At 45.9% G+C, this 16,173-nt stretch overlaps 1 protein-coding gene across 1 annotated transcript in view; it reads right to left on the minus strand.

Annotated features, from left to right (window-relative positions):
• Window positions 1-1,721: 1,721 nt before the first annotated feature.
• Window positions 1,722-16,173, minus strand: part of cdh4 (cadherin 4, type 1, R-cadherin (retinal)) — a 235,804-nt gene continuing 221,352 nt past the window's right edge. The window contains exons 12-17 of the mRNA XM_080788722.1: window positions 16,037-16,173; window positions 12,272-12,508; window positions 9,557-9,790; window positions 7,207-7,346; window positions 3,921-4,085; window positions 1,722-3,589 (exon numbers count right to left, since the gene is read on the minus strand). The exon at window positions 16,037-16,173 is cut by the window's right edge and continues 6 nt beyond it. Coding sequence (XP_080644848.1) covers window positions 3,383-3,589; window positions 3,921-4,085; window positions 7,207-7,346; window positions 9,557-9,790; window positions 12,272-12,508; window positions 16,037-16,173 — 1,120 coding nt within the window. The 3' untranslated portion in view covers window positions 1,722-3,382. The remainder of the gene's footprint in view (window positions 3,590-3,920; window positions 4,086-7,206; window positions 7,347-9,556; window positions 9,791-12,271; window positions 12,509-16,036) is intronic.

Consider the following 16,173-nt stretch of genomic DNA (forward strand, 5'->3'; position numbering starts at 1 on the left):
GATCGGCTTGTTTCAAATGATGTAAATGTATTTTATAGGTCTGAAATCTTCTCTCATTGGGGGTCCTTAGCATATATTTTCAAATGGGGGGTCCGCGGGCTATAATTAATGCCAAGTTTGGGGGTCCTTTACATGACAAAAGTTTGGGAACCACTGCTTTAAAAACCATGATAATATGAGTCATCTCGGCTGTGCTGTAATTATGGAGGTCATGTTGTGCGAGCAGTTTAGCGTCATCATACATGCAGCCAGCCAGCCAGCCTCCTCCAGCCAGAAGCATCCAGAATGCAATGCAGACCTCGGTGAACTCCTTGAAATTTCCGCAATTGCCGCAATTTTCAATTTCCGCAATTTAGCGGAAATTGCGGAAATTGGAAATTGCAAAAATTGGAAATTGCGGAAAGCGGAAATAGTGGAATTTTTTTTCATGTTTTTAATATCTTTGTAACATTGTTACATGTCAGTTGTGTATAAACTACTTCAGACATAATGCAAAGTTTTAATGCTGGAATCTAATAATCAACTGCTTTCCTGAATGTTTGAACCAAATAAAAGCAGTTGTAGATTTTGGGACCATTTTCCCTCAAAACTAAAAGTAGCTGGCTAACCATTGTGAGGCTAAGTTGACAATCAAAGGCCCATGGGCATGCTAGGTGTTAAGCTCAGTGGTTTAAAAAAACGATGGGCTATACGATGGGCTATAACCCCGTACGATATGGGCTATAGCCCATATCGTACGGCATACTATAGCGCGCCGTTTTTCATCATTTTTGAGGATTTGAAAAAAATGACGAAATGACAAAAACGATGGGTTATAGCCCATGTTTTTTGAAATTTTGAAAAAAAAGTTATCCTCGTTTCTCATCATTTTGGACCATGGGCTATAGCCCATATCGTACGGCATACTATAGCGCGCCGTTTTTCATCATTTTTGAGGATTTGAAAAAAATGACGAAATGACAAAAACGATGGGTTATAGCCCATGTTTTTTGAAATTTTGAAAAAAAGTTATCCTCGTTTCTCATCATTTTGGACCATGGGCTATAGCCCATATCGTACGGCATACTATAGCGCGCCGTTTTTCATCATTTTTGAGGATTTGAAAAAAATGACGAAATGACAAAAACGATGGGTTATAGCCCATGTTTTTTGAAATTTTGAAAAAAAAAGTTATCCTCGTTTCTCATCATTTTGGACCATGGGCTATAGCCCATATCGTACGGCATACTATAGCGCGCCGTTTTTCATAATTTTTGAGGATTTGAAAAAAATGACGAAATGACAAAAACGATGGGTTATAGCCCATGTTTTTTGAAAAGTGTTGGTTCCCACAGTACAAGCTTTTTGGCTGGGAGTCGGGAGTTTTGGCTTGGTGTCGGTGGCCAGCTAGTCTCATCCTCCTTACTGCTTATCTTCTCTGTTACACTTGGTAATGCCCCGTACAGACGCTTGTTGCTGATGTGCTCATCCTGGTTGATGTTAAGTACCACACGTACTCTAGACATGTATAACAATGACAAAAAAATCACTCTGAGCATGATTCCCCTTGGGTGATTCCGACAAACCCCCTGGCGCACGTATTCATTGTACTGAACAATATATCTCAAAGGTAAGAAATCTTCAAAAAACGTTACTGGCACATTTTCAAAATGTAACGTTTATTTTCTAAAGCACATATCCAGTATCTAGATGAATTTAGGAAAAGAATTCTGATACACCGTATAATAGAACAACTATCAGCAGGCATGGCTATTGAATCTCCCACTGTCCCACGTTCAGAGGCCGACAGAAGAGAAAATGTTGTCAAAGACATTACAGAACAACGGGGAAAGGCTGCTTTTATATATATATATAAAAAACAGTATAACAAAGCGTTCTTAAAATTCTTCTAAATTGATCCGCCGAATGGAAAACGGAAATACAAGCAGGCATCTGGTGCAAAGTAAGGAAGTAAACGCTAAACCTAAAGGTGGAATGAAATTGAGATAACGAAACGAGAAAATGAACGTGGAAACGAATAAAAGAAAGACTGAAAAAAAAAACTATCCTTAAGCCCACTGAAGAACTTGAGAAAGAGAGCAGCAACTTTTATGTTATTAATACTTCAAAAATAGGTATCTTACAGTATTATTATTTTTTTCTCAGTGTCTTTATACAGAGTATATTCATATAGTTTCCGCTGACTATGTTCACATTCTCACCACATAGTAACAAGTGCGTTAAGTAAAACATTTTTTTATTTTTTTGGAAAAACAAAAAAACAAAATCATGCACCTTTTAATAGTTTCATTGACCTATAAAAAAAAAGGGAATGTTCAAGGCGAGGAAAATCCTTCCAATACTTCCAGTGTCTTCTCTCCAAGCTGCTGCTTGTCACATTTTGTCTTACTACGCAGATCATGCCTATAATAAGCTTTACACTGTGGAGAAAGCAACAGAAAACCGTACAGGGCAGGCAAGCGTCTGAACATAAAGGCTCCTAGACTCACAAGTCCACAGAGGAAAGGCAGGCATTCTCCATTAATTTAGAAACCCCCCACAGGTCAGATATGTATAAAAACAGTCACACCAGATGACACAAGACACTCAGCAGGTCCTTCTAACAGAGGGTGGCTTCATTCCTCCCAAAACAACTCCCATTGGTTGTTTTTTGTTTAGTTTGTTCTCTCTTTCTTGAATTCACCTAGTTATCCTGTAGCATGTCCCCATTGTGTCCTTCTGTATTTTGATTGGCTGTTTGGGTTGGTCATCCACACCATTGTGAAGGGGACTAGAGAGAGACTGACAGGTTGCGATGGGGACTTGTTGGGGGGGGGGGGTGGGTTCAGGAGGGAACGTGCCGCCCGAAACCGCTCGAATGGCAACCGACCCTGAGATAGCAGGAGTCTGATACAAAAACACACCACAAAAGGCACTTTAAAAAACAACAGTGCTTCTGTTCTAAGGAAATTCAAGTTGACAGTGAAAGAGAGTCAGAGTCAGAGTCTTCCCGGAACATTCTTTTCAATCATGTGAGACTAAAGTGAAAGATGGTTTTGTCCCAGTAACCAAGTCGGAGTGTATCACTGAGACACGCATCACTTTCATGACTGCCTTGATTTGTCCCCAGAGAGTTCCAGGTCCAGCACAGTAAAAAAAAAAAAAAAAAGATCACACTAAAGACTTGCCACTAAAAACAAATCAAAGCCAGAATACAGTTGCATTGCAGTGGAGCTCGTGTGTGTGAGAGAGCTTGGTTTCTGTGTACTAACTAACACAGCACACGTAAGGGTCCAGTCCTCACATGTCTACAATGTCATGTTCTTGGGCCCTGGCCGTGGTTTCGAGGGGCATCCGTCTGAGACCAACCCCGCCATCCCCCGGCACCACTCCTTGTCCTCCCTCAGTCGTCATCCCCTCCGCCGTAGAGGTCGGCCAGCTTCTTGAAGCGAGGGCCCCAGTCGTTGAGGTAGTCGTAGTCCTGGTCCCCCGAGCTGGTGGAGTTGAGCGAGCTGACGGAGCCGGCGGTGGAGCCGCTGCCCTCGTAGTCGAACACCAGCAGGGAGTCATAGGGAGGGGCTGTGGGGTCGTTGTCAGCCGCCCGCAGACCCTGCCCAGAGAAAGATGGGATAGAGGTGAATGGCTGTATCTGTTTTCCTATGACTCCGAGTGTCATCACGGGCTGAAATGAACAATGCATCACACGTTTGTTTATTATTATCATCACTCTATAAGAGTGCAAATAAGCTAGGCTTACATTCAGAAACAGCCAACGCATGCAGAAACCAAATAAAAGAAAACTCCATTGAGAGCAGTTTCTTGCTGAATCAGACGCACGCACACGCACGCGCACGCGCACGCACACGCACACGCACACACACACACACACACACACACACACACACACACACACACACTTTGTTGTCCACCAGTAAACGTACATCGTTAATAAAGTCTCCTATGTCTCCAGGGTGAGGCAGACTGGGTCTGACAGGGTACTGGGACTCAGAAATCACAGGTCTCTCGTCCACCCGCCGAACTCCTGATGGTTTATTTATGATGTGGTCCAGAGACTCGGGTTGCTGTAGCTGGCTCAGGTCATAGTCCTGCATTGGAGACAAAGATCAGCCAAAGACTGTTTGGGTCTTCTGCTCTCTGTGACAAAAAATAATAATTATAATACAGGATTGTTTTGTCGTGACCCATGAGCTGTAGGCTTTATTTGACTTTATGTGTGTCAGTGAATTTCCCCATGTACTTACTCTGACTTTTTTAATCACAATACAAATGCAAAATATTGATCTGAAATAGCCTGGCAGTGCAATGGTGATTTTATTTATTTATTTATTTTTACTGACGGAACACTATTATAACTAGAAAGAGGCAATTCCGGGAAATTGCAAAGTGTGATTGCCTACATCGCAGCCGTCGAAAATGGAATCGCTTTTGGCTCCGCGTTGATTAAGCCACCCTCGACACGTGATTCAGATTTGGGATGGATCGGACATTCCGTGCTTGAGTTGTGGCGTTTTTTGTAAAATAGGCCCCTCCCACTAACTTCGGAAGACGATTACGGCCTAACGATACAGAAGATCTAAATTCTGACTGTGCTGTTTTAATCGGATAGGTCCGGAGATCATGTGTACCGATTTTTTTGAGATTTGGACAAAATCTGTAGGAGGAGGAGCAAAAAGTGTGTTTTGAACAAAATTCAAAATGGCGGGAAATCTATCTAGACGCAAATGGGCGTGACCTATATGGGGAGATGCGTCATGACCCAAGGAATCCAGGGGAAAAAACATTTTGATTTTACGACCTACGGTTCAAGAGTTATACCCAAAAACGTAAAGTTGGCTGTTATAGCGCCACCATGAGGCCGACCGGTATACTTCTAAGGTAATTAATTTTAGTAATTATTATGAATCTCTCCTCCAAGTCTTGTAAGTATAGCCCTTACGGTCTCAGAGGAAAAAATACTTGAAAGTGAGTTTTTGCATTTTCCCATTTTCCCATCAATCAATTAAATTATCCAACAAATGTCTTAGCAAAATACAAGCACACGATTCCCGATGTAGCCCGTCGTTTTGACATATGGCTCGAGTGCGTGCGACAAAAACTGTGGAAGGAGTAGCACGTCAAAATAAACAGAGCAGTAAAACAATAGTATGATTGCCCTCAGGGCAATCACACTAATGAGGTCCTGCTCATGGCACGCGCAAGTTGCTGATCATGCAAGCAGACAGCCACATGGTTCACCACTGTGGAGTGCAGGCCAGAGTACCATCTCATTGATGGCGGCATGAGACTGAATAAACAAATTCTACACAGTACTTCAGCATTCTGACAACGATACTGACACCAGGATACTGACCATCACTGATACCAGGATACTGACCATACTGACACCAGGATACTGACCATACTGACACCAGGATACTCACCATACTGACACCAGGATACTGACTATCACTGACACCAGGATACTGACCATACTGACACCAGGATACTGACCATACTGACACCAGGATACTCACCATACTGACACCAGGATACTGACCATCACTGACACCAGGATACTGACTATCACTGACACCAGGATACTGACCATCACTGATACCAGGATACTGACCATACTGACACCAGGATACTCACCATACTGACACCAGGATACTGACCATCACTGACATCAGGATAGTGGATACTGACTATCACTGATACCAGGATACTGACCATCACTGACACCAGGATACTGACTATCACTGATACCAGGATACTGACCATCACTGACACCAGGATACTGACTATCACTGACACCAGGATACTGACTATCACTGATACCAGGATACTGACCATTACTGACACCAGGATACTGACTATCACTGACACCAGGATACTGACTATCACTGATACCAGGATACTGACCATCACTGACACCAGGATACTGACCATACTGACACCAGGATACTCACCATACTGACACCAGGATACTGACCATCACTGACATCAGGATACTGACTATCACTGATACCAGGATACTGACCATCACTGACACCAGGATACTGACTATCACTGATACCAGGATACTGACCATCACTGACACCAGGATACTGACTATCACTGACACCAGGATACTGACTATCACTGATACCAGGATACTGACCATCACTGACACCAGGATACTGACCATACTGACACCAGGATACTCACCATACTGACACCAGGATACTGACCATCACTGACATCAGGATACTGACTATCACTGACACCAGGATTCTGACCATCACTGACATCAGGATACTGACTATCACTGACACCAGGATACTGACTATCACTGACACCAGGATACTGACTATCACTGATACCAGGATACTGACTATCACTGACACCAGGATACTGACTATCACTGACACCAGGATACTGACCATCACTGATACCAGGATACTGACCATCACTGACACCAGGATATTGACCATCACTGACACCAGGATACTGACTATCACTGATACCAGGATACTGACCATCACTGACACCAGGATATTGACCATACTGACACCAGGATACTCACCATACTGACACCAGGATACTGACCATCACTGACACCAGGATATTGACCATACTGACACCAGGATACTCACCATACTGACACCAGGATACTGACCATCACTGACACCAGGATATTGACCATCACTGATACCAGGATACTGACTATCACTGACACCAGGATACTGACCATACTGACACCAGGATATTGACCATCACTGACACCAGGATACTGACCATCACTGATACCAGGATACTGACCATCACTGACACCAGGATATTGACCATCACTGACACCAGGATATTGACCATCACTGACACCAGGATACTGACCATCACTGATACCAGGATACTGACTATCACTGACACCAGGATACTGACTATCACTGACACCAGGATACTGACCATACTGACACCAGGATACTGACCATACTGACACCAGGATACTGACGCTGCCACGCCGCCATGTAAAAGCTTCTGACGAAAGGTAAATCTTGTGTGCTTGTTCTAATGTGTAGCGAGTGTGTGTAGCGAGTGTGTGTGTGTGTGTGTGTGTGTGGGGGGGGGGGGCGTTCAAACTCCGTCTTTTAAAGTGAACGCGTATGGTGGCACTGGGAACTGGGGTTTATGTTAACAGCTAGCCGCAATTATAGAGTTAAAATACTGTGTGCGTGCGTGTCTGCATACCTGGTCCTCCTCTCCGCCTCCCTCCTCGTCGTACTTGAGGATGTTGTCTCTGACATCGTCTTCAGGGTCGATGAGCAGAGGCTTGGCCTGGCGCTCCTTCTCCCTGCGTTTCATCCACACTACGAACAGTAACACCATGCCTGCAAGACACACAGAGAACAGTAACACCATGCCTGCAAGACACACAGAGAACAGTAACACCATGCCTGCAAGACACAGAGAACAGTAACACCATGCCTGCAAGACACACAGAGAACAGTAACACCATGCCTGCAAGACACACAGAGAACAGTAACACCATGCCTGCAAGGCACATAATGTGTGTGTGTGTGTGTGTGTGTGTGTGTGTGTGTGTGTGTGTGTGTGTGTGTGTGTGTGTGTGTGTGTGTGTGTGTGTGTGCGCGTGCCCCTGTGCGTGTGTTCCTGTGCGTTGCGTACGTGCGTGTGTGTGTGTGTGTGTGTCAGTCCATCCAGCTTGAGTATAATAGCTGCAACATGTGGATTTCAGGCTAGGCAAACCTTCCAGATAACGGGTCCTCAAGTATCCTCAGTCCATCCTTAAGGCTTTGCGTGCAGCATGTCAGTCTGACTGTTAACACCACCAAGACAGAATTAAGTAGCCTGCCAATGGAGCTCCACACACTCTGTAGCCCACACACTCTGTCTGTCTTCACCATCAGCTGCCTTTGGGAGACTGCAATGCCCGGTCTTCGTTCTTCGAGAATATAATAACCTCCACCTACACACTAAGGCAGCTGTCTACATCACCACCCTCCTCTACAGCTGTGAAGCATGGACCACATACATCAAGTCCCTGGAGCGTTTCCATATGGGATGCGTACATGCCTACGTCGCATCCTGGGGCTCCCCTGGCGTGATTTGGTGCATCATACTGAAATACTTGGAAAGACCAACTGCAGGAATATTGAGGCCAGGAGGCGGGACAAGGCGGCAGTGACTCAGGGGTAGAGTGACCGATGGCAACAGCAAGGTTCCCAGTTCGAACCCGGGCGCAGAGTTAGTGTCGAAGTGTCCTTGAGCAAGACTCTGAACCCCAAATTGCTCCCGATGTGCAGGTTGGTGCATTGCATGGTTTCCTCTGGCATCGGTATGTGAATGGGTGAATCTATGTAAAGCGCCTTGGATAAAGGCGCTATATGAATGCACCATTTATTATATACCATGATCATCGCATTACCAACTGATCTGGCTTGGACATGTGATCCATGTTCCCGAAGACCCACTGTATGGAAGAGCTCTTCACTGGTCCGCTGGTACAGAAAATACCCGACAGGAACCGAGACCTGTTTTACCATGACCTCTCGGGCCGGGTCAGTACTGATTCTATTACCTCGAATCTTGGGTCTGTTTGTCATTATGCGTAATACCCAAGTCGCTCCGGGAAGGCCTGTACTGAGCGCTGATCAGTAGAGAAGAGCATGAAGTGCTGAAATGATTAGTCTGTCCTGGGATCAAATTACTGCAGTGGGACCAAAATTTAGATGCACATGCTGTCAGTACAGTGCCTTGAGCGCCGAGCGGAGAACACACAAAAAATACCAATTTAACATTGAGGTTCCCAGAATTCTCTTCTGGTTATCCAAAAAAGACTTAAGAGGAACACACCCATGACTGCCAGTACGACCGCCACCACTACAACCTACACATGGCCCACCTGCGATAGAAATCTCGTTCCAGGATTGGACTCTCCAGCCATCTGAGAGCCCACCAATAAGGACATAATAAGTGGACATCATCGGATTCGATGGACAACCATAAAGTGTGTGTGTGTGTGTGTGTGTGTGTGTGTGTGTGTGTGTGTGTGTGTGTGTGTGTGTGTGTGTGTGTGTGTGTGTGTTTTTTCTTTATCCTAGTAGTGGTGTGCTGAGCTGGTATCCAAGATGAAAATTAGACCTGATCAAGGCATACTTTGAGGAAACAGCATTTGATACATCTGATTAATTTCTCCTCCTCTATTTTTACACAAATTGATCTAAAAAAATGGTTTAAAATTATGGATCATATTGGTATTAGCAGATAGTCAATAAGAATCAATTACTTGGATTTGCACATGTCTTATGTTATCTGACATATACCAGTGGTTCCCACTTTTTAGCTTGAGACCAAAAAGAGACATTTGATGTCTCCCGGCACCCAAACGAGTGAAAATAGCTTCTAGTTATGGACTGTTTTCTATTTTTTATTTGATTTAGACTTTTATGTTTAATTCCTTTTTAACTCATAAAACGTTTGTGATTTATTTTTAATTCATCCCATATTTACCCACACAAAATGCATCTGCGACACAGACATGGATCCAGGATCCCAAGCCACTGTTTGCTATACTCACTGAGCAGTATGATGATGCAGATGAGTATGGCTATGATGGCTCCGGTGCCCAGGCCGGCCGCCGCCACAGCCCCCGTCGTGGTACAGTCCCCGTTCTCGTCACAGGGACACACCTTGACCCTGATCACGGAGCGGTTGGACAAAGGAGGGTTTCCCGAGTCCGAGACGATGACAGGGATCTCATACACGTCTCCCTCCAGGTAGGGAATCTTCAGCCTCAACTGGGCATAATCACCTGCAACAAGGAGAGCGCGAGGGCGAGGGTGGGGGTGGGTTACGGAGAGGGTGCGTCAGCGACGGGTGGCACGGCGGTGTGCATGTCAGGGATGGGGAGTTAAGGAAGAAAGACAGAGACAAATATATAAGTGAATATATGTTTAACCCATTCTGACCTGAGATCAGATTCATACGAGGTTTCCACTGGACACACACTGGTCTGATGAACCCATTCTGACCCGAGATCAGATTAAAAAAATGTCAGTCGTTCTTCGATTTTTCAAAAATAGCAGACCTACAAGCTCGTAGCGCGCCACTCTGTGGCGCGCTATGAGCTTGTAGATCTGCTATTTTTAAATAGCTATAGCATAACATGATGCTAACACCAAAAATGGGTTCCCGTTCAGAATGGGTTAATGGTAATTTCACTACTTTTGCACAACAGTGTTGTATGTCTGACAAAGTAGGACATTCATTGGAAAAACAAAAGGTTTTGTCCCCGTCAGCAACGATATGATGCTTCTGTATCTGAATGCATATTGTTGTTGCTGTCGGGCAGAAACCTCTTATCTCCATATTATAATTTTTTTGTGTTTTTTCATAAATTAACGTCCTACTTGATCATACTAAAGCAGGGGTTCCCAAACTTTTTTGGACCAGGTACCCCTTTTGGGGTAGATCTTTTTCCAGGTACCCCCTCATCCTCGCAACACGGATAACAAATAAATGTATACGTCTAAATGTAGACGTTTAAATGTAGACGTCTAAATGTAGATGTCTAAATGTATACACTATACAGACGTCTAAATGTAGACGTCTAAATGTAGACGTCTAAATGTGTACGTCTACATGTAGACGCTAAATGTATTATTGGGGGTCCCTGGCATATCTTTTCAAATGGGGGTCCACGGGCTAAGTAGTGTCAATTTGGGGGTCCTTGACATGAAAAAGTTTGGGAACCACTGCTTTAAACACTTTAGCACTTTATGAACATGAACAAAATAGATGGGTCCCCCCCTGGAACTCCCTCAGGTACCCCTGGGGGTCCCCGGACCCCACTTTGGGAACCACTGTACTAAAGCGTCCTCAAAAGTAGCAGATCCACAAGCTGGAATTGCGGTGCAAAGCAACACAACACACTGAGTTTGCAGATCAGCTGTCTTTGCTATTGTTTTTATTTGAATCCTGAAAAGTAACCGTTTTGGGCTCCCAACAGAGTATACCCTCTGTGTCAGTACTCCTCTGTGTCAGTACTCCTCTGTGTCAGTACTCTGGATTATACTCATATTTTTTGATTGATCTTGATTTGGTGTCAAGATGTGTACCCACAAAATGTGTGTAGGTGTTGAGCAAAATGACATGTTAACCCATTCTGACCTGAGATCAGATTCATACGAGGTTTCCACTGGACACACACTGGTCTGATTAACCCATTCTGACCCGAGATCAGATTCAAAAAAATGTCAGTCGTTCTTCGATTTTTCAAAAATAGCAGACCTACAAGCTCGTAGCGCGCCACTCGGTGGCACGCTATGAGCTTGTAGATCTGCTATTTTTCAATAGCTAAAGCATAACCTAATGCTGACACCAAAAGGGGTTCCTGTTCAGAATGGGTTAAAGGACAACGGCTATGACATGACCAAAACATATCGTTCAGACACATAAATGCATGCCCACGGGGGCTCTAAAGACATGAACAGAGCACATAACCTTGAGCATCTATCATGATAAGACAAGAGCCTCTGTGGGAGAAGAACCCACGTATGTGATCAGATTTGTCCTCAAGACAACCGCTGTGATACATCCATCTGGGTGGATTAGGTGACAGATCGCTTGGTCAGGGGACAGAGAGATGAATGGATCTCATTTGTCACAAACGACAGATCATACGTCAACACCGGACGGTGGCATTCTCCCTCGCTGAGCTTTGTGGGACATTTTGTAAAAGCTTTAGATTCCTCTTTGTAGTTTAGAACAATACTTTGTTTTCCCTTGATGTCCCTTGTGGGCCCCTGTCTGTGGACACTGTGCAGTGGGCGTCTCAGCATCCATCAGGAAAAGTGCATCATTTAATTCAGTGGACATACTGTATACAGTAATGGTGCAAGACCAGTTGGTCCATTTCTATTTGTCCCATCTTCATGTGACCAGTTATGTGACATGGTATTTGTAGCAGAGATTTCAACATGGAATATGCATCACTGCTGCTCAATACTGTAACCAAGTAACTAAGTTGAACTGAATGCTTGGAAAAAATGGGGAAATATATGAGGCTGTAGTATCCTCAATAAAAGGTAGAACTTTTGGAGAATTGTAGAACACTAAAGAGCAAAAACTACATCCAGTAGACCGGTAATTGTTGATTGGCTTGTCTGTTGCTAGGCAAACCAATGCCGTAACTTAATTTGAGAATAGACTATCCCATAGACTGGAGGGACGACTGTTCTGTGATTTGTAGTTCAAAAAGCATGGCGTCAGATGGTCTGCTTCTATGTCCTACCGTTGAGTCGCGAGATGGTCCAGTTGCGGCGGACGCTGGTGGGGTAGGAGGGCAGTTCGAAGACAAACGGCCCCACGTTGGGGTCAGCATCAGCGTCCGAGGCCGTAATGTTGACCTTGGAGCTGTGGCGCGCACGCTCGCACACCTGGGCCCCCTTGGGCATCAGCACAGGAGCGTTGTCGTTGACATCGATCAGGTAGATCTGTAGCGTACCTGTCCCACTGGCCTGAGGAGAGCCTGGGTGAAGGAGGGGCAGCACAGGGAGATATAGGAAGATTTAAGGATAGAAGTTAGTAATGAAGTGAGGTGTGATGAGGTGAAGCTTATCCCATACTTTGTAATGCGACAGTGACGATTACCAAATATCCATCTAAATTAGCTGGGGTCAGGGTTTCAACTTTAGATAGATAGCTGGGGTCAGGGTTTCAACTTTAGATAGAAAAGGAAAGGTAGGAGATCCACTTCAATGCTAAAGTGTGATTCATAGAAAAATGTGTTCCTCAGGTCACATGGGTAACGTATTGTGGGCAAACAAAGTAAAAAACTAAAAAAAGAAAGAAAGAAAGATCATTTCGATTGTACGACCTACGGTTCAAGAGCTATAGGCCAAAATGTGTGCCAATTAATTCCTCCCCACACACATTTCTGTGTTGTCACTGTGGTTGTATCCTGGGAGAGTCTTTTCCCCCCCAGTATTTCGCACAGGTGGACAGGGTTTTGAGGTTAGGTTTAGGTATATTACCCAATATACTGATTACTGACTATGATACCGTCAACGAACAAATTATAACGCACGCACATCTTCCATCTTTGCTGAGCCAAAGTGCAAAACAGCAGAATCATGCAAAACAAGAAGGGGGCTCTGTTGTACTGTGAATAACATTGGAGTTGACATGATACTGACCATGATACTGAGATGAAACACTTATGAGCAGTTACATTATGAACTGTTATTATATTATGAGCGGCTACGTAATGATTTTAATGTAAAACATTATTATTTGCAAAGAATCTGTTATTACACTATGCGCTCATCAGTGTTTCCTGCAGGAAAAAGCTTTGGCATGGTGCTGGGCGTGGGGGGGGGGGGGGGGGGCTTATGGCGCGCGGCCTTTGGCCGCGCGTCGAAAATTTTGATTAATTAATTAATAGGATTAATAAATTAAGATTAATTCGTATTATTGCTCTTGTATTGCGATTGGAGACACTGGGGGGACACTGGGGGACACTGGGCAGGCACTGGGGAGGCACGGGGAGACACTGGTCAGGCACTGGGAGACACTGGGGAGGCACTGGGGAGGCACTCAGGGGCACACTGGGGAGGCACTCAGGGGAACACTGGGGAGACACTGAGGGGACACTGAGGAGGCACTGAGGGGACACTGGGGAGGCACTGAGGGGACACTGGGGAGGCACTGAGGGGGACACTGGGGAGGCACCCAGGGGGACACTGGGGAGGCACTCAGGGGGACACTGGGGAGGCACTCAGGGGCACACTGGGGAGGCACTCAGGGGAACACTGGGGAGACACTGAGGGGACACTGAGGAGGCACTGAGGGGACACTGGGGAGGCACTGAGGGGACACTGGGGAGGCACTGAGGGGACACTGGGGAGGCACTCAGGGGGACACTGGGGAGGCACTCAGGGGGACACTGGGGAGGCACTCAGGGGGACACTGGGGAGGCACTCGGGGGGGGGGACACTGGGGAGGCACTGGGCAGACACTGGGGAGGCACTGGGGAGATATTGGGGAGGCACTGGGGAGACCCTGGGGAGGCACTCAGGGGCACACTGGGGAGGCACTCAGGGGAACACTGGGGAGACACTGAGGGGACACTGAGGAGGCACTGAGGGGACACTGGGGAGGCACTGAGGGGACACTGGGGAGGCACTGAGGGGGACACTGGGGAGGCACTCAGGGGGACACTGGGGAGGCACTCAGGGGGACACTGGGGAGGCACTCAGGGGCACACTGGGGAGGCACTCAGGGGAACACTGGGGAGACACTGAGGGGACACTGAGGAGGCACTGAGGGGACACTGGGGAGGCACTGAGGGGACACTGGGGAGGCACTGAGGGGACACTGGGGAGGCACTCAGGGGGACACTGGGGAGGCACTCAGGGGGACACTGGGGAGGCACTCAGGGGGACACTGGGGAGGCACTCAGGGGGACACTGGGGAGGCACTCGGGGGGGGGGGGGACACTGGGGAGGCACTGGGCAGACACTGGGGAGGCACTGGGGAGATATTGGGGAGGCACTGGGGAGACCCTGGGGAGGCACTCAGGGGCACACTGGGGAGGCACTCAGGGGTACACTGGGGAGGCACTGGGGAGGCACTCAGGGGCACACTGGGGAGGCACTGGGGAGACCCTGGGGAGGCACTCAGGGGCACACTGGGGAGGCACTCAGGGGAACACTGGGGAGGCACTCAGGGGGACACTGGGGAGGTACTGGACATTTCATATCACACACACACCATGATTCACTAGCCCCCTTAAAAAAAAAAAAAAAAAAAGTATGATTATTCTCAGTTATGGACAGATAAAACAGAGCCAAGAGGAAACTACAAAAGGATGGAAAAAACCTTTCATGTTGAATTACATTTTTATGGTTGACCCTTATTCTAAAGGGATAGAACAGGGTTCAACAACTTTAACAACAATCATGAATAAGCCGATATATCTCAAATTGAAAAAGATATTTAAAGATTAAAGATTTAAAGATTTTGAGAAATGAAATCCTATCAAAGTGTGTCACCCACGTGTCAAAAGGCTGGTATGGTTCTTTAAAATAAAATTACTTAAAATTATGCATGATGTGCAAAACCAATCAGGAAAAACCGAAACAAATCTGTCATTATAATTGAGCTGTGTTCATCAAATTACTACTGATTTAGCTATTTTACTCAGCTAAGAAAAAAATCTTATTTAGAAATTAGCCTGGATATTGTAACCATAATATAATTTGCATAATACAAAAAAAAAACTGCAAAGAATCTCTCACATACACACCCACAATATCAAGGGCAGGGCTAAATGTGTGATGCAGTCCTGCATAGATAGAGCTAAAACCAGCAGCTCACCAAAGCGGGTTCAACTGTTTTTTTTCCATCCAGCAGTAAGTTGATGTATTTTGTATGTATAGGTCTGCTGAACAGAGCCTCAAGGCCCATCGACCAACTTGTCGGTTATGATTGGCCCGGTGCTTTGTTGGTTCTCTTGCTTCGCTTGAGCAGAATACATAAAGAGAATTTCAATCAAAGTGGAATATATCCCCTTGCTGAGGCCGGCCTTACGAATCAATAGGGTAGTCAACACGTTGTTGCATTTAAATCGGCGTGCTTCAGGGCTATAGAAGTAGCTCTTCCCCTGGAAACCCATCCCTCTTTTTGGTTTTATAAAAACACCTAGAATTCCTTCCACTTCAGAGCAAGCAATCTCTGTTTGTAACACTTTTATAGATCGATCAGTGATGATACTAGTATGCTGCTCATCGACTTTTACTGCTCTGTTTTCCACAAGATGCACAGAGGATACAGGTGAAACGTGTGCAGTCAATCACATGCACTCACCCCACATGCTTGTTTTCACCTCATGACGCACGCACGCACCCACACGCGCGCACACACACACGCACGCACCCACACGCGCGCGCACACACACACACACACACACACACACACACACACACACACACACACACACACACACACACACACACACACACACACACACACACACACAGTGACTTACCAGACTTACCATTGTCGAAGGCCAGGAAGGTGGCCTCATACACGTTGTTTTTCACGTACATGGACTCTCTGTCCAGCAGTGCCATGGTGGTGATTTGACCATTGGTCCTGTTGATTCTCAGCCAGTTAGCTGGGTCTGACAGCTTG

This window comes from Protomyctophum bolini (assembly GCF_963924005.1).
Source record: "Protomyctophum bolini genome assembly, chromosome: 2".
Taxonomy (NCBI): Eukaryota; Metazoa; Chordata; class Actinopteri; order Myctophiformes; family Myctophidae; genus Protomyctophum; species Protomyctophum bolini.